We start from the raw sequence: 19,712 nt of genomic DNA on the forward strand, positions 1-19,712 counted from the left end.
GATCCCCCGAATAGCCATCACCTCCCTCCTCAACCATAGCCGGCCCCGACGCGCCCCCCCGATCAACCTCCGACTTCTCCCTCGACCACTACACACCACCAGCCCACCCCATCACCCAAAACCACCCCCCAAAGCCTCCCACCTCGCCAGCCTCCTCCTAACCACCTCCCTCCTCCTCACCCTCCCTCTCCTATCCAAATCCGAAACCTCCTCCCTCGACCCTTCCCCCTCCCCCTCCCTCCCGCTCTACCACCTCTCCGAAATCCACCAGTCTCACGGTCCCACCTCCCCCGAACCATGGGTAACCCTCAACAACAAAGTCTACAACATCACCTCCTGGCTCCCCGCCCACCCAGGCGGGGACGTCATCCTCCGCGCCGCCGGCGGCTCCCTAGAGCCCTACTGGGAAATTTTCACCATCCACAACTCCCCTCACGTCAAAGAGATCCTAGAAGAGTATCTAATCGGGTACATCCACCCCTCCGACCTCGGTCCAGACGGGAAACCACCCGCCACGAGCATCGAAGACCCATTCGTAAACGATCCGGTGCGGGACAAAAGACTTATAACGCACACTTACAAGCCTAGGAACGCGGAGCCGCCTAACCAGGAGCTGGATAAGGGGTTTTACACCGAGAATGGGATGTTTTATGTGCGGCATCATATGTGGGTTCCTGAAGAGGATGGGGGGGAGTTGGTGGTGGAGTTGCCTGATGGGGAGGAGAGGAGGTATACGATTGGGGAGCTGAAAAAGAGATTTAAAACGGAGAGAGTTACGGCAACGTTGCAGTGCAGTGGAAACAGGAGGAACGACATGACCCGACACGCAGGGAAAACGAATGGGTTGCAGTGGGGGGTCGGCGCGATAAGTAACGCGGTTTGGGAGGGCGTGAAGCTGAAAGATCTCCTAAAAGATGCTGGGCTCGAGTTGGAACAACAAGAGAACGAAAAAGATATGCACGCTTGGTTTGTCGGCAGGGAGGCTTACTCGGCTAGTATACCGCTCCCGAAAGCGACCGACCAAAACGGGGACGTGCTGCTCGCGTGGGGGATGAACGGAGAAACACTCCCGAGGGATCACGGGTTCCCACTCAGGGTGGTGGTGCCGGGGAATGTGGCTGCCAGGAGAGCGTAAAGTGGCTGAGCAGGATTGTCATTTCGGACGAGGAGGCGACGAGTCAGTGGCAGAGGGAGGGATTACAAGAGCTTTGGGCCGAACGAAGGGGGCAAGGAGGATTGGGACAAGGCGCCGAGCATACAGGAGATGCCGGTGACGAGCGCGATAACGGGGGTCTGGGTGGGGGAGTGTGTCAAGAAAGTTTCTTGGATGCCGGGGGGAGGTATTGGGAGTGGGGAGAGGGTGAATGGGGGGGGGAGAACGATTGATATGGCGGCTACACCGCAAAAGGTGGGCTTCACCCCCAAACCGACCTCTTCTGACGGCAATACCCCCTGTCCGGAAACAACACCGGACAATGAACCCATTGCCCTCCAGGGATACGCCTACTCTGGCGGGGGCAGAAAAATCACGCGCGTTGATGTCTCCCTCGACGGCGGCGCGACGTGGGACCAGGCCCAGCTCGTGGACGACTGCTCCAACCCAGCCACGCCGTGCTATGGGAACAAGAGCTGGGGGTGGACAAGGTGGAGATACAACGGTACTCTTCCCGTCCTCTCCCTCCCACCCACTGTCCCCTTACCCCCGGCCCTGGCAAAGGTTGGGCAGGACTGCGAGGATGGATTCGGCCGGTCGGTGAGCTTGATGGGACAGTTGCCTAAGAAGCAGTGCACCACGCTTATTGTCAAGGCCACGGACGAGAGTTACAATACCCAGCCGGAGAGCCACAAGGGGATATATAATGTCCGGGGCAACCTGGCGACGGCGTGGCATAGGGTAAAGATTTGTCCCGAGTGCACCAAGGGGAACGGGGGTAAGGGAGGGTTGGTGTGGAATACGGGGGAGACGTATGGGTGTGGGTTCAGGAAAGAGGCGGAAGAGGTTAGGGAGGGGATGAGGGCTGCTTCTGAGAGTACTGGGAATGGCAAGTGACGGTGCTGGCTGGGGACGGTCTGGTAGATATGGCGTTTGGGGATATATCTGAGGTATCATGGCGCCTAAAATAGGAAAACGCCAATTATTTGGTCCTAATACATTAATCTGATCATGATTTACACCTCGGAGCAAGCCGCTCTATGCAAATAGCCAATCTGTTATCTCACCACCATCACAACCCCAAAAAAGCTCTCTACGCCGGAGCCAAGAACCCATCAATATCCACCCTCTGAAGGAAACTCACATGGCCAAACTCAGACCAATACTGCGCCAGCCTATCGTGGCTGATCAGCAACAACTGCGACTCAATAAAGCTATCTGTCGCGCCATCCCAAATAAATTTATGGGGTCTGTCAGCCATCATCCTCGTCCCTCCCGCCACAGGTAGATAGATCGAAGAAGAACTCACCATTGACAAATCCCGTCGAGCCCACATGTCCCTGGCTCTTCACAATCCTCACCCCCTCAAACGGTTCATATTGGCAGATATTGATGAGCCCCCTTTCTCCTAGGTCCGCAGCTCGAAAGGTTACTTCCCCTCGGGGAACGTTAGGGTCACCCGTAAGTTTAACCGCCTCCAGCGGACCACGATAGACAGTTTCGTCGTGTTTTCGCTTCTCAAACTCGTCGGGTGACTCTTCCTCACGGGGTTGGATACTCTCGGCATCAAAAGGCGTCTCATCATCTGGTTGCGTGACAAGAAGAAATTCACACCCGTGACCCGAGTAATCACCTACCCAGATCCCCCTAAACGGCTTTTCTTTTGTCGGAGTGTACAGTTTCGGGTCCAGTGTGGCATAAGTAGCGAGTTCCTGCCCTATCTGCATCCGGATGGAGACGTCGTCGTCTAGGGCGTCGTCTACGGCGTCGTCTCCCCGGACGGCAAGGGGCAGGTTCATCATGCTTACGGCTAACGGATCTGCGATGACGGACATATTATAAACAGCTCGGCCGGGGATGCGCGTGGCAAGCCATGTTTTGATCACAAAGGCCTTGTCGGAGAGGTCGGAACGGGAGGAGGGGCGGGTCTCTGGTTTGAAGTGCCGTCCACTGGAGAGCTTGGCGGCTGTTCCGAAGACGCGGTGGCCCGAGGGGATGGCGGGGGGTGGCCAGATGAAGCCGTAGGGAAACTTGGGGGAGGCGCAGAAGGAGATCTCGTCGGAGGAAAGGACGCGGGTGTGGAAGATGGTTGCATACATCGAGTCGGTGTAATTTTGCATTTGACGCTCGGAGAGGAGACGTGAGGGTTTAGGCGGAGCGACTGAAGCTGGGGAGGGTGAGCGAGAGAAGTTGCCTTCCATCGAGGAGGTGCGAGAACGGACAAGGCGGAGGTTGATGGTGTTGAAACGGGCCCAAGCTGGACTGTCCGAGTCGAAGGCAAGAGAGTCGGCAGAGTCGACGGCGTCCAGCTGGATCACGGTCTTGTCCATGTGAAGTTGAACGACAGGGTCAAAGTGGTGAATCGAGACGTTGCGGTTGGCTTCCCAGGGTTGAAAGGTGCGACTTCGGTTTGCGGCGACGAGTTGGTAGCCTTCGATGCAGCCCCTTCGGGGGTCGTAGCGGACGATGATGAGTCTGCCGGTGAGGTTGACATCTGCGAACCATATCTTGTATTTTGGCAGGTACCAGTAGGGATCATGGGCCCGGTAGAGAGCTTTGAAGCTCCGGCATGGTGCTGGAGTCCTGACTTGGATACCAGGGACGTTTTCTTGAATCAGAGCTTGCCAGAGGTGATCGGCGCTGGCACGGGTGTAGAGGGTGCGGGATGTCGCCGAGACAGCGACAAGGTCAAAGGGTGAGAGGTGAGACAAGATGCTGTATACCAGCTCAGGGGGGAGCAGCTCCAGCCTGGAGAGTTCTTCGGCTCCCATCACCACTGCGGCGTCGTGTTCAAGATGGCTCATTTCAGCCGGCGTTTCCTCGAGATGTCAAAGATGGGGAAAAGGCGGGGTTCACTCCACCTCTGCCATCAAGGTGCTCTTTCCCCGTCTTTATCAAGAAAAAATGGCAGGTGGACTTTTAGCTGAGGTGGCAGGAGACATCGGGAGGGAGAGAGCTACCCCGCACCACCAGATGCAGAAGGCAAAGTTGGAGACAAAGCGACAGGGCAGCTAGCATGAGGTTTTGCATCATCGACATGACCCTCGTCATTTATCCCCAAGATATCGCGCGACCACACCCTGGAACCCCTCCTTCCCCCCACATGTCACACAACCACGAGGGGCAGGGTTCGAGCTGCTGCCCGGGACCGGCGCTCGGGTATCTGATCTGTGATAAAGACGGCCACCATTGCGGAGGGGACACATGTGCAGATCCCATCACGGTCCAGATAGGGCAGGTGTATATGACACCGGACTGAGTACCGAAGCTAGTGGCGACGGCAGGGGCTGCTCGGTCGGAGCTGCTCGGTCGGAGCTTCAAGCCCGCCATCCCCGGTCCGGCAGTGACGCTCGAGTGGGGTCACAGGCGGTACTTCAAGACTGCACCCAAATTGTACATACAACGAAGTACCTTTCTTATCGCCTTCCTTATCAAGCAGCCCAACGGACAGCACAGCTCCACTGACTTGACCGCAATCCTCACCTCACCTTCCGGGATGAGAGTGAAACATCAGACATCGACTCAATCACATTTGTTATTTACTTCACCCAATATCATCAAGACATCATCGACGTCCTCCCTCTTTTGTCGATTGGACCAAACACTCCCGATTCTGATTGCGCCGCAGGTTTCCTGATCTCAGGTATCGATCTGGACGGGCCAGTTGACAGCTAGCTCACCAACACGGAAGGTGGCAGAAGACGACTCCCAATTACCATCCGATGCGCATTGTGTGACTTTCAGTGTTGGACTTCAAAGCAGGCCGCATCTAAAGACGAGAAACCAGCGAATTATTCTTTTGGGCTACTGGCGACCACCGGGGCCGACCCCTGATACCCAACCGTCAACTGTGCCAACTCACCCATCCCTCAGCAGAACCCGACGACGATAAAATCTTAAACGGAACCACTCTCAAAACATCACCGTTACAGTCACCACCTCCATTCAGCATCGCATCTCATGTGCCATTGCCAACCTCGCAGGCCAAGTCCTGTCCGTCATAGTCGCCTTCCTACTTTGTCATAGCCACACCTCTACGGATGTACATCCCGGACGCGCGTGAACTATTCCACACGATGGCGTCCTTGATCCCAATCGTCCAGGAGGTCCTGCCCATGATCATGCCGGCATCCATATCTGTGACCAGATCCGCCGATATACTCCCCCCCTCGGAGCACCACACATCAGGTGACCAACAAGCCGATGACCGGACAGATGTATCCCCGAAAACGGTGATACCAGCAGCAGCGCCGACTCCAGCACCAACTCCAGCGCCAGCGGCAGAAGGGCCGCGGGTTATCAGCAGGGACGCCATAGTTGGGCAGGCGGAGAGCATGTGCGCGACAGGTGAGTTTTAAGTTCCGATGTCCCCTACTTGTTCCCGGGCCCCCATGATCAGTGGGTTACCGTGGTTTGCCCACGCATGGAAAGCACCGGTTGGCTGGCTGAGGGTGGGAAGGCCATCCATCCATCCATCCCTTCCCAACACCCACCACCATTTAGCTAGCTGTTGAGCTTGATGAGCATGCTACCAACCAATATCCCGCTTTGCCAGTCCTCATTGTGAAGCCCCGATCATCCTCTTTAATACACCACAACGGAGAGCAAGGTACGTTTTTTTTCTGTTTCTTTCCTTTTCAACTTGATACATATCCTAGAAAGTGTTGTACCATGCAATGATCCATGACCCTGATATACCTCACCCTCAAAGAAACAATCATCTACGTGACATCCGGCACGGGCGTCCTCCTCGCCCAGCCAAAAGACGAAGACGAGCAGCACCCCGAACGCCACGTGCTCGGAAAGGGGGACTTTGCGTATATTCCTGCGTGGCTCGAGCATCAGGCTGTTAACGAGTCGGAGGTGGAGGATTTGGTGATGGTGGTGGTGCGGAGCGGGTCGGCGCCTGTGGAGGTTAACTTGAGGAGTTGGGGCGGAGCGGAGGTGAAGGAGGGGAGGTCATGACTTGGGTGTTTTTGTTTTTTATTTATTTATTGACATATAAATGGAAAATATCTACGCATATATAGGAAATATCTAACCTATTTACCATGTTATTTTCCGTCCTCCTTTTTGTGACCAGAATAACTCTCCACCACCTCAGCAACAAGTTGATAGTCTTTTTTCTGTTCAAAAACCTGCGCGTGGTCTAGCTCGGGGAACCAGATGATTTCTATCCCGTCCCGTGTTTTGTGTGTTTTTTTTGCTGGCACGTCAGTTGTTGCTGTTGTTGTTGTCCACCTGTGATCCTTTTCCTTTGTCCAATCCCCCTCTTCACAAGCAAGGTACTTGGCCACCGTCCCGGTATCAACTATCAGATCCCTCCCGCTCAGCACAACCGCCACTTTTCTCCTTTGGGTCGTCGTGGTCGTCAAGTCCTCCCTCCAGAGGATATTCTCCCTCCAGAAGAAATACCGCCCCAGCCCCTCCCCTACCCCGAGGTCTGTGCTGGCAAAGTACCACAGCTGCCATTCGTTTGCTTTGGCGGGTTGGCGGCGGGTGAAGTTGTAGGCCACATCTGGGAGGTGGAGCAGGATGGTCACGGGGTCGATTAGCACCAGGCTGGTGACGCGCGGTGAGAGGGTGGTGTCGGATAGGATGTGGGTTGCGAGGACGGAGCCGTAGCTGTGGGTTACGAGGGTGAATTCCTCCCAGCAGGGCGGTAAGTGGGAGAGGATGGAGGATAGTTCTTGGAGGAAGAGGGTTTTGGACAATGGGGGGCATGTTAAGCGGGAGGAAAAGGGGAGGTTTTCCAGGATGAGGATGCCGATTTCCTTGGGGAGGGAGAGGAGGAGGGGTGGGTAGGGGTAGAGGCCTATGCCTATTCCGTGGAGGAAGATTACCGGTTTGTGGGTTGGGGATCGGTGAGGGCGGAGGTAGTAAGAGAGGTGGTTTGCCGGGGAGGGGGGGCGGTGGGGGAAGAGGTGGGATAGGACTGGGGGTGGGAAGGAGTGGAATATTTTGGGAGAGACGACAGTTGCTGTGGTTTGGGGAGGAGGGAAATAGGGGCGGTGGTGGGAGAAGTTGTTTCGGTAGAGGGTGAGGTGGGTGAAGGCGTCGACGGCACAGACGAGGAGATACCAGATGATACTTCTGTAGCGGGTTTGGATCGGATCAAAGGTAAGGCGGAGGGCGGTGGTGGAGTTGCCGCGGCCGGGAGGGAATTTACGATTGGAAAGGGTCTCGATGTGGGAGATGTAGCTGTCGATTTCGGGTTCGATTTCAGGGGTGAGAGGGGCGGTTGAGTCGGTGTCGAAGAAGCCCCAGAGGATGAAGTCACGGATGTTGTCGCGTTTTATCTCAGTGAGGGGGGCGTTGAGGAACCAGAGTTGGAGGTAACGGTGCCAGTCGGGGACGTTGGCGGTGCATTGTTGGAAGAGCGCTTGACGTTGAGAGCGGGTAAGTGGTGGGGAGGGGTAGATGGCCTTGCTTTTGAGCAGGCGTTCTTTGTGGGGGAGATAGAGGAAGAGGAGGGAGGATATCTCGAGGATGCAGAGGGTGAGGATGAATAGTTTGAGGGCTATTGCTGTGGGGGAGCCCGATGTTGGTTGAGGCCCGAAAAAGAGTGAAGTGAGAATGAGAAGTGAGAGCTCGATGAAGAGAGCATATTCAAGGAGAAAAATGCAGATGCGGATGAAAATGAGGTTGGTAAGCGAGTGGCTGATCATGATTTGGTTGTGCAATTGTCAACCGCTCCATAACACAAGTATGGTGTTTATTTTCATGGATAAGAAATAATCCATAATGAATTTGTGTTGGTGTGTCTATCGCAGGTGGGCCCTGTTCTGTTGGGCTTGGATGACGTATGCGTGCCTGGCTGTGTGTGATTGGATGAAACAGAAAACGTCCTTTACGTCTATCCCAAGTACCTGATATCATAATGGCACAAAACCAACCGAGACTCGGCGCTGGTGCCTCTATTATAACTAACACTTTGTACTGCCACCAGCCGCCGTTCAATTCGCGGCAAAAATGTCCATCAGTTGAGGGTGTTGTCCTGCCACCTGTGCGAATCCCCCACTACAGGCCTTGCCTGCCGTCTACCACCCTAAACGTGGTTTATAGGAACGAATTCCGACAGTCCCAAATGTCTTCGGACACGTGGTTTTGGTGTTCTAGCCAATTATGATTTGGGGACCGTGGATGCCTAGACAGACATCTTTTTTCCTTGGGAAAGGCTTCAAGTTCAAGTCCGAAACAGGTATTTGGTTTCTTCCCCCCCCCCCCCCCTTTTTTTTTTTAAGAATTTTACTTTCTCTGCGAGGCGAGCTTATCATCGGTTACCTTAGTTAACCACACACATGGCTTGCCGACCATATCATGAACGCACACGGCCCTCAAAAATCCTCAACACTCTCAATATCTCCCCTTTTAGGGTTGCGGCATCCCTCCCACGAGGCCACAAACAAATCCAACCGAAAACGATGCCATTTAGAAAACCTCGTAGTTGCTTCAAGGCTCCGTCCTGTCCTGTCCGCTCACCCGGCTCTCATTCTCTCCTCATTGTTTCGTTGACAGCTTTCTTGCCCTCTTTCCCCGTTGATCTTACAATCCCAAAGATACAGACAAGCCGAAAAGATGCGTCTTCCCTTTTCTGAGCACAAGGAGCCGGTGCGAGGCCGCCTCCACCAGCGTCGTCAACTCCAGAACTACCCGCACCCGTACTATGAAGCTGACTATCGTGTGGTGATGGAGCCCATGCCACGGACTCCCGACGAGATTGACGATGCCATCTCTCGTTCAGTACCCCTCTCACCCGCTACTCCCCGCCTCCGGGTGGCACTCCCGTCCCCGACCCATCCTATGCTGATCCCGACATCCACGTCGGTTACCTCGACACTCATCGTCTCAACGCTGACCGCGTCGTCCATCATTCCCTTGACCCCTGACCCCTCGGGTACTACCGTGGTTGAAAACCCCCATCCGCCTGTTATGGTATTGTTCAAGTTCTCCGGTTTCAATCTATCCGTCCATGTGCACTCGCTAATAAGGATCCGCTTCAGGCTGCGAAAGAAAAAAAGGATCTGGTACACCGATAAAAATACCGGTCACGCATTTGTCATCTGGGCCATCGTGGCGTTCATGCCAGCCATGATTCTCGGCATTACCTGCATCGACATCTACACGAGGTGTGGTGCCCCGCGAGTTGCCATCCCTGATGGCCAGAAGGAAGCCGATGCAGCTCCTGCTAGGCAAGAAGAGGTCAAAGAAGAAAAAAAATAATGACGAGGACAAAATGGATGATGGTGGTGCGAGCCGGGAGAAAAAGTCATCTTCTACTGATGCTACCATCATGGAGAAGCCTACGCCACCACCGCCGGTCTCCCTTGTGAACCCTTCTCCTTTGGGAACTCTTGGAGCTCCCGGTAGCGCTCGCACTGGGGATGGCTCCTCGTGGACTGATCAGCCGAGGGGAAGGCCGAGGCTTGATGTTGAGACTGACCCGACAAAGCCACCCATCACCAACCATAACACTGTGAAGAAGGTTACTCTCGACGATAAGGATGTCATCACCGCCACCGGTCCTTCAGTTTTACACCGCCGCCTCCATGGCCGCAGAGGCAACGGCCAGGTCAATCGAACAATCCACCCCCCCACTCTCTAGCCAACCCTTGCTCCAAACTACCCAAGCCTGGGGAGCCCTTGGTTATCACAACCACCATCCCCACCCCTACTTTGTCAAACACTGGTTTTGTCCACACCATCAACACCGCCTTTGACTCGGGTGACACTAGGCCCCTTTCCAAGATCAGCGAGGAAGGCAGCAGTGTCACGGATGGCAATGCCGAGCCATCCATGATGAGACAGAACCTGAGGTGGTACACTCTCTGATCTGGATGATGATAAGAGTTTCAGCACTAGTCAAGGCTGCCACCAAGGGGTGTGTGTTATGACGAGATGAAAGGACATTGCAATGAATCATGGTTATGATGGAATGGGTGTCTTGCATTTGCTGGGTTGCCAAAAGCTGGACAAACACAGCGGTATTAACTGGAGCTTTGATTGGATACTACAGGCTTCTTCTGGCTACTGTTTGGGGGGGCTTGAGGGATGAGAGTTGGGGTATTCCTGCTTGATTTCCGTTTTTATTCCTGGATAATGTAGGCACCTAGAGTGAACGACATTCGGAACTTTAGCTGTTACCCTCGGTCGTGCTTGTTCGGAGAAGCGAGTTCCATTCTCATGACAGCCGGCGCTGAACAGCTGAGGACGGTGTTCCGGATTCCAAGCGGGTTTTGGCTTTACATCTTTTGTGTATGAGCCTAGTGCACACTAGTTAGCACCGGTGACCGAGCTAGCCTTCACCAGTGCCATATCGTGATACCACCTCTTCGCCCTGGAATTCAAAGGCGCAGGTCACACAAAGAACCTGGATCACCGCTGGACATTTGATGGTTGCGACCACGGCATTGAGGCTGTGCTTGCCAAGGGGCGCATGGCAAGACGAACAAGAAGGTTGTGGGGGCGGGGAAGAGATTAGGGGGAAGTAACGTCGTCTGAGCTCTGTTGACAAGCAGGCGCATATATCATCTTTCACATTCCCATATTGTCACAGTATATACTGTGCCTGGGGATATGTGGGGCCACCATTCTCGTTGCTCCCTGGTGGTTATATTCTGGGCCTGCATGGCCATGGTAGTTTTATTCCTGTGCCTGTGTAGCACTTTGTCAATTCACACCATACCATAACACATATATCATGCCCAAAGAATCGCCATTCACCTCCTCAAAGATTGACCATACAAGATCGCCCGACACCATTTTCCCCCACCTAAGCATAAAAATACCTAGGTAAATATATTTAACCGCGCCCATTTCCTCCATAAACTCATCTCACGTTCCTTTTCCCTTACTCAACCACCCCCCCCCCCCTTGGTACCCCCTCCCCTATCCTCCGTTCCAAATCCTCCATCCCCGCCAATATCCCCGCAACCCAATCAACCTTCCCCCCTTCCTCCCCCCCATCCATATCCATCTTGTGATACAACCTCAACAACCTCTCCCGATGCCCCCTAACATCCCTCTCCACCAACCCGAGCGCCTCCTCCACCGTCTCCGGCTCCTCCTTCCCCGCCGCCATCTGCTTCGTCAGCGCAAGCAGCAAATCATGCTGAGCATCCAGTTTCGCCTCAAACGCCGGCGGATCAGGCGTCAAAAGCTGCTGTGCTTGTGGCTGCGGCCGGGAAAGGATATCATTCTGCAGACTCTGCAACCCGTCCACAATGTGATGAGATGATTCCATCAGCGTCGAAACCGCATTCGTGATAGTCGAAAGCGTGCTCTTCAACTCTTGGGGGTCAAAGTCATTAGGTTTTGAGGGGGGTGGGCGTTCGGCTTTGGCGTTGGCGAGCTCTGCCTCCAGGATGGAAATCTGATTGCGGAGTTTGACCACCCCTTCGTGTTCGGACGAGTCTGAGAGCGGGACAAGGTCTGCGATTGATGGGGATCTGCTGGGGATGTGGCTGCCGGCTTTGAGCAGCCAGGAGGATCTCGGCGAGGGTTCTCCGCCTGGAGCAGAGGGTAGTTTGATGCCTACCAGGTGCTGGGATGCCTGTGGCGTGTTTGTCGACTCTGGAAGAGGGACTTTGGTCTGGGCTTCGACTGGAATTGTATGGTTGGTGGCTGAAGTCGACGTCATCCTGGCTTGTTTTGAGCTGCGTTCAGGTGGCGGCGAGGCAGACCGCTTGCGTGGATTATACCGACTAGTGCTGCCAGCTCGATAGGCAGATTGGTTGCCAGGCGAAGCTGGTCGGTCGTTCCTTGAGCTCTTGCTCGAGAGCTGGGACTGTGTTGAAATAGGCTGGTCCTTCAGAGGGACCCAAGCTGCATTCAGCCATTGTTTCTGCTGGGACTTGAAAAAGGCAGCAGCGCGAGCTCGAAGGTCTGCTTCCTTGCTAGGCGCAAACTGGAAAAGCGAAGTGTTCCGTCCTCGGTGATCCAAAATGTCGATCCACTCGTCGGCCGACCTTGCTGTTTGGGATGAGGCACTGGTTGGGTATCTGTCCTTGACAGCCTTGCGGGCGGCGACGAGGACTGTTACTATCGACTTCACTGCGTCTGCGTTGGCGCTGAAGCCTTGAGAGATGACATGCCAGAACGAGGGAAGCTCGTAGAACTCGGCGCATTCCACCAACGCGCCAAAGAGAACAGCAACATTGTTCCCATATCTTATCCTGCGAAAGGCTATTGGGTCCATGTTTCGGAACAGGTCGTGGTCTATGTCGGTGTAGACGCTTGTCAACCAGGCAGCGCCCCATGACGTGTCGAAAGGCTGGCCGATCTGAATGCCGTGGGAGAAACCATCCAGAATGATGGGCTGAAGTCTTTTAAAGCCGCCCATGCTGGCCAGGTCTTTGTCTCATGCGGCCTGTCCCAGATTTTTCCAGGCGTGATGTGGTGGCCAGCAGTAGGTAAGGTAGTTGCCCGCAATGATGACGGAGAGGTGCCCGACCAATCCGTGATTTCTGATTTCACCACAGTGCAGTGCCACACTGTGTGAGTGTGTACCAAACACACGGTGTTTCAAACTCGCAGCCAGTGCTTCTCTTTTTTTTCTTTTTTTCTCTTATTGTAAAACTACCTGCACTACCTTAATCTCCATTCCAAATTTCAAACTCAGACACTACGTCGGTATGCTTCCAGGCAGCTGGTCAGCCGTGGAATCGCACTGAAGGCCCTACTAAGCTCTCCCAGATTCACCGTCGCAGCCAAGTTCAGGTAGAAGCTCCGCCATGCCTTCTTCTCTCTCTCCTGGGAGAGAGCCAGCCAGGGGCTTGCTTGCCGTGCCCAGGTGTTCTCCTGGAAGAGAGCCAGCCAGAGGCTTGCTGGCCGTGCCCAGTTGTCTTCTCCCACCTGGTCATTGCACACAACAACGTCTCGCCACTCTGCCCCAGCAGCCGTGTACCTGGTTGAACGATCAAGCTTGGTCTCGAGAAGCCTGATATCGGTCCGAAAATGGGCCAGCTTTGTAACGTCCAGACCAGCGTAGTACTGGCTGAATTCAACTGCTTCCTTCTCGCTCATGCTCCTCCTCAGCCCTCTCGACTGCCCTCCCGACCGCCACAAATGCTTATCCGGCATTAGTCGCCTGGCGATCGCCCGGAGGAGACGATCGCAGGACGAGATGCCAAAGACGCAGAAATGATTGATGTTGCGCATACCATTCAAGCAGATATCGGGGGCGCCGCCTTCCATTCTCGCCAAGCTTGTGTTGATGGTCTCACGGATGGCCAGAAGGTGCTGGGCCGTGGTGTAGATGACGGGTCGCAGGTCCATCAAAGTGGCCCAGAGGTAGACGCTCCGAAACGGTGCTTCGCTAACGTGCGACAATTTTCTGAAAGAGTCAGTAAGATGCGATGTGTGCCACACACCCGGCAAGACGATGTGCTTACTTTGTCCATGTCATCAACAAATCACCCAGCGATCCAACTGCTCCAACGATGTCCTGAGGACCATCTGGTCCATCCAACTTGTTTCTCAATTCCAGGCATGCCGCCACGATTGGTTCGTGCAAACATGGGCTGTGTTCAATCGAATATCCCGAGGTGTCACGAACCAGGAACGCATGGTAGTCATGCGATCCCGCAATGAATTTGTTCAAGTGCGGTCCAGGGCCGCACGTAGACTCAAGGACGTGGTTCAAGGCACCCAAGATTACACCATGAACCCTGCTGTGCACGGCCGGGTGGTCCCTAATTTGTAACATGGCCTGCCTGCAGTCCAGAAGTTGTGAAGATATCCTCTTGCCTTGTCCCCGTGGAAAGGGTACGACAGAAGCTGCGCCCGAGCCTCCTCCTCCTCCTCCTCGGACTCAGATGCCGAAGCGTCCTCCCCATGTGCCTCTGAGGAGGCTTCGATGGTGTCGTCCGTCACTGTCTCGGAGAGAAACTGAGCATCATCAGCCTCTTCTGTGTCAGGGATTGTCGATATCTCTTCGTTATCAGGGCCGGTGCCAGGGCCGGCAGTGATGTGAGAGCCGTTGAAAGGGCCTGGGGCAGGTAGGTTGGTGGGTGTAGGTACCGTCGTGGTTGCCGGTGCCAGGCCGGTGCCAGCACCAGAGTTGAAGCCCGAGTCGGAGGGGGCTTCAACCATGGAATAGCTATCATCGCTGTCAGCATCAATGTCTGACCAGTCGTCGCTGATAGAAGGTGTTGTGGTAGTGCTTCTCATGTCGACGAACAAACAAAGGGCGAGAGCAAAATACCAACTTGTGGGAGGAAGAGAAAGCAAAGAAAACCAGGAGCAATCCGCTGGTAAAGGGGTTTTAATAGTAATTTGATTTGAGTCAAAGAGAAAAAAAACCACAAGATACGCTTCAACAGTGGCCCTGCTCACTGCACCAAACCCAAAAGCTAATATCAGAGTTTTCGAAGAGGAGAGTTTGCACACAGCCTTTGGGTGGCAGCAGTCGAGGTGGATAGAAACTGGTCATCGACTATGTTTCCATGCCTTCTCCCTCAACAAAATTCGGAGGAGGGAACCTTCGGCTTAGCTTGAAGCTATCCCGGCTCATCTGATTTAACTAGTTGATAAGCCTTCCATAGCTGTTCCAGCCACGGTATTTTTAGTATAAATACCTACCCAGTACTCATCAGTGTCGGGCCAGAACCCTCACCCACCCAGGTGCCCTAGGTAGCCGGGTTAGCCGGGGACCCCCTAAGCTAGGTTCGGGAAGCACCCTCACCACCAAAAACCCAGGTATCACCACTTTTTTAGTGCTTGAAAAAGCCTCAAAAGAAAACCCTAGGGCTTGGCTTGAGCAAAAATACGGTCGGCTTGGCTTAGGGTTAGGGTAGCTCCAAGTTGGGGGGCTCAGCAGGCGGGGCATTGGTCTTCCCGGTTCGTCAGCCTGAACTTTGAGGTTAAATAAATATCCAACGTCGTCTGGCGGGTTTGCTGCCTGGTGGGGAGACAATTCCTCCCTGCATCTCCAAACGTCGGGATGACCTCCAACACCACCACTTTCCCCCAGTTTCAGCAGTTTCCTGCCGAGATACGCTGCCAAATCTGGAGGTACTGTTTTCGACAGCGCACTATATCGATTGGCTACAGGAGGGACCACTGGTGGACATACGTCAACCTGTGGCCTCTCCGCGATATCACCCAACCCATCGCCAGAGTGTGCTACGACGCCTTGCATGAAGCTGTTTTCCATCGAAAACCCGTCGAACCCGCCCTCAGCCACGCTTTCAACCCCATTCAGTGGCTCAATCACAGCACCGATACCCTCTACATCCAGCCACCTGATTCCTACGAAGACAACGCCTTATCTTTAGATGCCAAAGCTTTACTCGAATGGCTCTTCTCTTCGGGCATCACTATAAGTTTCCATCACCGCCTCCTCTCCGACTGGAAAATATGGGAGGACTGCCCTGACGACCGCACGCCCCATGAGCTTTGGAGACAGCTCAAAGAAGCCGCCCAGACCCGATGCTTGCAGGTGGTCGTCATGGAGAGTGACTTGCACCTGACCCGGGATGAGACCCTGTCGACTGGGCTCTGGGGGCCTTTCGCCGAGCCAGGAGATATTGCCTATTCCCGCCCGGATAAGTTCCTGGGCACCTCCCAGCTGCAGCGTGGTCACGCGATATGGCGAGCACTATCTCTCAGCTTTGCCAACCGGTCGGATGATGGCGTGGAAGTTGGGTGTCTGGTGGTTGACTCTGTGAATGAGTGGCGTGAGAGGGTTTCGTCAATGGCACAAACCAGTTCAACATGGTTTGATCAGGAAACGAGGAGGGCTTTGGCAAGCCAAGCCGGTTCGTCAAGCCAGGATTCTGCTATGAATGGGTTGTTGACTTATACACTGGCTAGGTAACGGATCTGTTGGCGTTGTGCATCTGCCTCCTGCCACGCCTCCACCCGTCATGTTTCAACAAAGAAGGGAGAACTGGATCAGGCTTTGTGATGATGTGAACCCGGAGGCGCTGGTACCGGTGGTGAAGTTGCAATGGAGGTTACATGGTCAAACCAGGGTCTGAAAACCCAAAGGATGGCACAAACACCCTCAACTGCCCAACATTTTGCCACTCTTGCCCGATATGGTGTGGGCCTACAGCGAAGTACAGGTGGATGACACAAATGATGAGGTTACAGAATCCTTCCTGGCAAAATAAGATAATCCAGGAGGACAACCCAGCGACAGAAGATGGTCGGTCCGTCCATGACGAGAACAGTGGGTGTAACAGAACAGATAGATATTCCACAGAATTGATAGCATCAACGCCAAAGTGTGAGCCCCCGTCATAGCATACAAATGAGACAATGTTACATGATTAGACCCTGATCACCAACAACCAATAAATGTAGGAGAAATACAATACCCAAGAAGTCACACAACCCCAACGGCTTCAACCTCTTCGGCTTCAGTCTCATTCGTGAACCCCATCCGACCGTCATACCTCCTCTTTTTCGTCCCCTTTTCCATACCAGCCGACGGCACAACTTCCTCATCTTCACTCTCCTCCCCACGAGCCAAAGCCAGCACCCGTCCCAACTCCCCGACGATTCTCTTCCCCCTTTTCTTCTCAGCCTCATACTTTTGAGCAATAACCGCATTCTCCGCCTTGAGCGCATCATTCTCCCCACCCACCCTCGCCACCTCACCCTTCAACCTCCCCACCAACTCCCCCGTCTCTCTCAACTCCCCCCTCACCCGTTCAATCTCAGCCCGCCATCCCAAAATAGCCTCCTCCCTCCCGTTTAATTCCTCCTCATACCTCGTCTTCACCTCCGCCAACTGGTCTTTATACCACCGCTCCAGCGCCGTGACGTGAAGCTGCTGCTCAATACTCTCCCGTTCCAACCTCTCCTCCAGATCGTTGATGAGGGTTTCCAGCTTGGAAATGCCATTGGTGTATTTATCCACCGCCTCCCTCAACTCCTCCACCTTGGCCTCCAACTTTTTTTTGTCGTTTTGCTCCTTCGCCAACCTCTCCTGTAAGTGATCAGTGAAGTCAACCCTGGCACTCAACTCCCCCTTTAACCCCCTTTCCCGCTCCCTCAACTCCTCAATCACTTCCCCCGCGTCTTTACTCCTCTTGTCCAGCTCCTGCAGTTTTTGCACCATCATCTTGATAACTTGTCCCCCCGAACCAGACAAGGGGAGGGTTAGTTCCCCGGGGGATAAGTACTCCAGTTCTAGGCGGCAAGAGCGCAAGGTGGAGGATATGCCGGTTATTATATCCAGCGCGTCTGGGTTTGGAGTGCTAGAGGGGGCAAACCCGAGGGAGGAGAGGGATTTGTTCAGGGTTGTCAACGCGTGGGTCTTGTCGGATAGGGACGTGAGGGTTTGGGAGAGGGAGGATAATATGTCCGAGGGGGCGGTGCCGGTTGGGAGGGAGAGGTGCGAGGTTAACTGGTTTTTGAAGATGTCGAGGTCGCGTTGGAGGGTTGATAGTTTGGTTTGGAGATGGGGGATGGCGGGGTCGGGGAGGGAGGTTTGGATTGCTATTGAGGTGGCTGTTGTTGTTGTTGTTGTTGTTGTTGTTGTGGTGCGGGGTTTGGACGAGCAGGGGGTTAAGGGGTCGTCGGTGGTGTTGAATTGTCGAGCTGGGCTGGTTGATGGCGGGGTGGGGAATGACGACCGGAAGGAGGCAGAGGTGTGGTGGACTGTGGCGGTTGGCTTTCGGGTGGGCGTGCTGCATGCTAGTTCGGCCATGGTGGAATCGCCAAATATCTCCTCGTCTGTGTCGTTGTCTGGGAGGTCGTCGTCCATGCCCAGATCCATGGAGTAGGCATCCTTTGAGAAGGGATCACGAGCGGCGTCTGTCCAGTCTTGCTGTGGGGGGCTGCTGCTTGCTGCCGTTGACGGCCTAGAGGGTGATGATGTTGCCCCTGACATCTGGCTCAACTGCCTCCTTAACCGTGATACCTTCCTTTCCAGCTCCCATACCCGGTCCGTGTCCACCATCACCGTCTCCTCCTGTAATCTCATGATCGCCTCGTCCTTTTCCTCTAATTCCTGCCTCAGACGGTTCATCTCCTCTTTTGTCTGCTTTGCCTTGGTCTTTCGTTCGGCGAAAATGGTGTTCATCTCCTCGCTGAGCCCATTCCGTCTGATGCGGCGTTTAACCCGGCCATCGAGAACTTGGCGGAGGGGAAGGAAGGTGATTTCTTCGCTTTCATAACTGGTATTTGCGGCTGAGTAGACTGGTGCTGAAGAGTGTCGGCGCTTAGGGGTGCCTGTGGCCAGACGAGTCCGGGATATCATGGGTGTCAGGCCCGTCCAAGACGTCGACACCTCATCTTCCACTTGTGTTGCTCCATTCCCAATAACCGGTCCCGGATCCGAAAATCTCACGCGTTTTCTTGTTGTCTTCCTCCTCGGCGTCGTTGCAACTGCCGAATCTGATGTTTTAGGTGGGGCTGTTCGTGATGAAGATTGTCCCTTTGTTGAAGTTTTTGACGAAGCCTGAAACCGAACACTCGCCGCCGTCCTCCTCGGCGTGCGCCGAAGCGCAATGGGAACATCTGAATCCGCCATTGTTTATCAACCAAGAAGAAGAATAGTCTTCCGAAATGTCCCAGTCACATACAAGCATCAGTGGATATCAAACTCAAAGAAAAGGCAATCCTCAGATTTTGTACCCAACGAAAAGCCCAACCCTGATCGCCACTGCGGTTGCCCCCACAGCTGCAGCCTGCACGCAATCAGGCATGTTTATTTACTTTCCCTTTTCGGGGTAAAAGTGGGCCCAGGGGAACGCGACCGCGACCCAATCAAGCACAATTTGCTGGGAACCCTCCCTGCGATTTTTAATTGATTGAGTCACCCTCGCGACTTGTTGCATTCTTGCACGCGTCGTGCCACGTGGTAAGGTGTCAAGCGATGGTATTTGACGTGAGTGACGTAGGGAATGTTGGAATGTCGACCGAAAACTGCATGTTGGGTGACAGCGCATAGGGCATGGATGCAGGGGAAAATGTTGATTGGATCTTGAGAAGAACAGAATGGTATTTTCAAACCAATCAGGTGTTTGTCATGTTGACCAATATGGTCTACAATCCAGTGCAGAGGCATTTTAGCAATATCTTGTTTGTGATGTTGCTCCTCATCTTTCCGGCTACAACAATGCACAATTATAGCTTCAAAGGACGTTACACAAGCCCTTACCAATATTCTGTCTGTAAATTTGACTAATATTCTTTCTGTAAATTCCTGTGTTAAGGTGACGAGATCTTGTATAGTTGTATGAACACAGTTTGGTGCTTACATCAATCAGCTAGGTGGGCAAGAACATCCTGTGTCTCGTAATGGCAAATGATGTGTCCAGCTCACTCAACGACTCCGTCCTAACTTTTGAACCTTGGTACTCTTGCATACCCACTCAGTCTTGTAGTTTGCTTTCTTTGTGGTCCAATGTGGCCAATAGGCCCAAATAGCTGAGTGATGCGGACTTAGGTAGGCATAATACCACACTGCAAGTTCTAAGTTCCAGTGCAAATTAAATATCAACAAGCTTCCTAATTCAACAACACACCAAAAGCAGTCTTGTCGATACTGCATTAAAACCCTCCGGCGGGCTATTGCTCTCGGTCTTTGCCGCGGGGCTTTGCC

At 53.9% G+C, this 19,712-nt stretch overlaps 9 protein-coding genes across 9 annotated transcripts; 3 read left to right on the forward strand and 6 right to left on the reverse strand.

The window, feature by feature from the left end:
* Position 1: 1 nt before the first annotated feature.
* PODANS_5_11310 (uncharacterized protein) lies at positions 2 to 2,050 on the forward strand (the record flags this gene model as incomplete). The annotated part of the gene is made up of 2 exons (XM_001905658.1): positions 2 to 1,131; positions 1,207 to 2,050. Coding segments are annotated over 2 exons (1,974 nt in total), but the record flags the coding sequence as incomplete, so codon positions are not given.
* Positions 2,051 to 2,246: 196 nt separating this feature from the next.
* On the reverse strand, positions 2,247 to 3,957 carry PODANS_5_11330 (uncharacterized protein; the record flags this gene model as incomplete). Its single annotated transcript, XM_001905659.1, has 2 exons — positions 2,247 to 2,371; positions 2,463 to 3,957. The coding sequence occupies 2 exons, from the start codon at positions 3,955 to 3,957 to the stop codon at positions 2,247 to 2,249; spliced, it is 1,620 nt and encodes a 539-aa protein (XP_001905694.1).
* Positions 3,958 to 5,193: 1,236 nt separating this feature from the next.
* PODANS_5_11340 (uncharacterized protein) lies at positions 5,194 to 6,118 on the forward strand (the record flags this gene model as incomplete). Its single annotated transcript, XM_001905660.1, has 3 exons — positions 5,194 to 5,500; positions 5,709 to 5,762; positions 5,865 to 6,118. The coding sequence occupies 3 exons, from the start codon at positions 5,194 to 5,196 to the stop codon at positions 6,116 to 6,118; spliced, it is 615 nt and encodes a 204-aa protein (XP_001905695.1).
* An 89-nt stretch (positions 6,119 to 6,207) lies between these two features.
* Positions 6,208 to 7,821, reverse strand: PODANS_5_11350 (uncharacterized protein; the record flags this gene model as incomplete). The annotated part of the gene is made up of 1 exon (XM_001905661.1): positions 6,208 to 7,821. The coding sequence occupies one exon, from the start codon at positions 7,819 to 7,821 to the stop codon at positions 6,208 to 6,210; it is 1,614 nt and encodes a 537-aa protein (XP_001905696.1).
* Positions 7,822 to 11,003: 3,182 nt separating this feature from the next.
* Positions 11,004 to 12,494, reverse strand: PODANS_5_11360 (uncharacterized protein; the record flags this gene model as incomplete). The annotated part of the gene is made up of 1 exon (XM_001905662.1): positions 11,004 to 12,494. The coding sequence occupies one exon, from the start codon at positions 12,492 to 12,494 to the stop codon at positions 11,004 to 11,006; it is 1,491 nt and encodes a 496-aa protein (XP_001905697.1).
* Positions 12,495 to 12,769: 275 nt separating this feature from the next.
* PODANS_5_11362 (uncharacterized protein) lies at positions 12,770 to 13,429 on the reverse strand (the record flags this gene model as incomplete). Its single annotated transcript, XM_001905663.1, has 1 exon — positions 12,770 to 13,429. The coding sequence occupies one exon, from the start codon at positions 13,427 to 13,429 to the stop codon at positions 12,770 to 12,772; it is 660 nt and encodes a 219-aa protein (XP_001905698.1).
* A 378-nt stretch (positions 13,430 to 13,807) lies between these two features.
* Positions 13,808 to 14,323, reverse strand: PODANS_5_11365 (uncharacterized protein; the record flags this gene model as incomplete). The annotated part of the gene is made up of 1 exon (XM_001905664.1): positions 13,808 to 14,323. One exon carries the CDS (start codon positions 14,321 to 14,323, stop codon positions 13,808 to 13,810), a length of 516 nt encoding a protein of 171 aa, XP_001905699.1.
* Positions 14,324 to 15,095: 772 nt separating this feature from the next.
* On the forward strand, positions 15,096 to 15,971 carry PODANS_5_11368 (uncharacterized protein; the record flags this gene model as incomplete). Its single annotated transcript, XM_001905665.1, has 1 exon — positions 15,096 to 15,971. The coding sequence occupies one exon, from the start codon at positions 15,096 to 15,098 to the stop codon at positions 15,969 to 15,971; it is 876 nt and encodes a 291-aa protein (XP_001905700.1).
* Positions 15,972 to 16,484: 513 nt separating this feature from the next.
* On the reverse strand, positions 16,485 to 18,638 carry PODANS_5_11370 (uncharacterized protein; the record flags this gene model as incomplete). The annotated part of the gene is made up of 1 exon (XM_001905666.1): positions 16,485 to 18,638. The coding sequence occupies one exon, from the start codon at positions 18,636 to 18,638 to the stop codon at positions 16,485 to 16,487; it is 2,154 nt and encodes a 717-aa protein (XP_001905701.1).
* Between the last annotated feature and the right edge of the window lie 1,074 nt (positions 18,639 to 19,712).

The sequence above is a fragment of the Podospora anserina genome, chromosome 5 (assembly GCF_000226545.1).
Source record: "Podospora anserina S mat+ genomic DNA chromosome 5, supercontig 10".
Taxonomy (NCBI): domain Eukaryota; kingdom Fungi; phylum Ascomycota; class Sordariomycetes; order Sordariales; family Podosporaceae; genus Podospora; species Podospora anserina.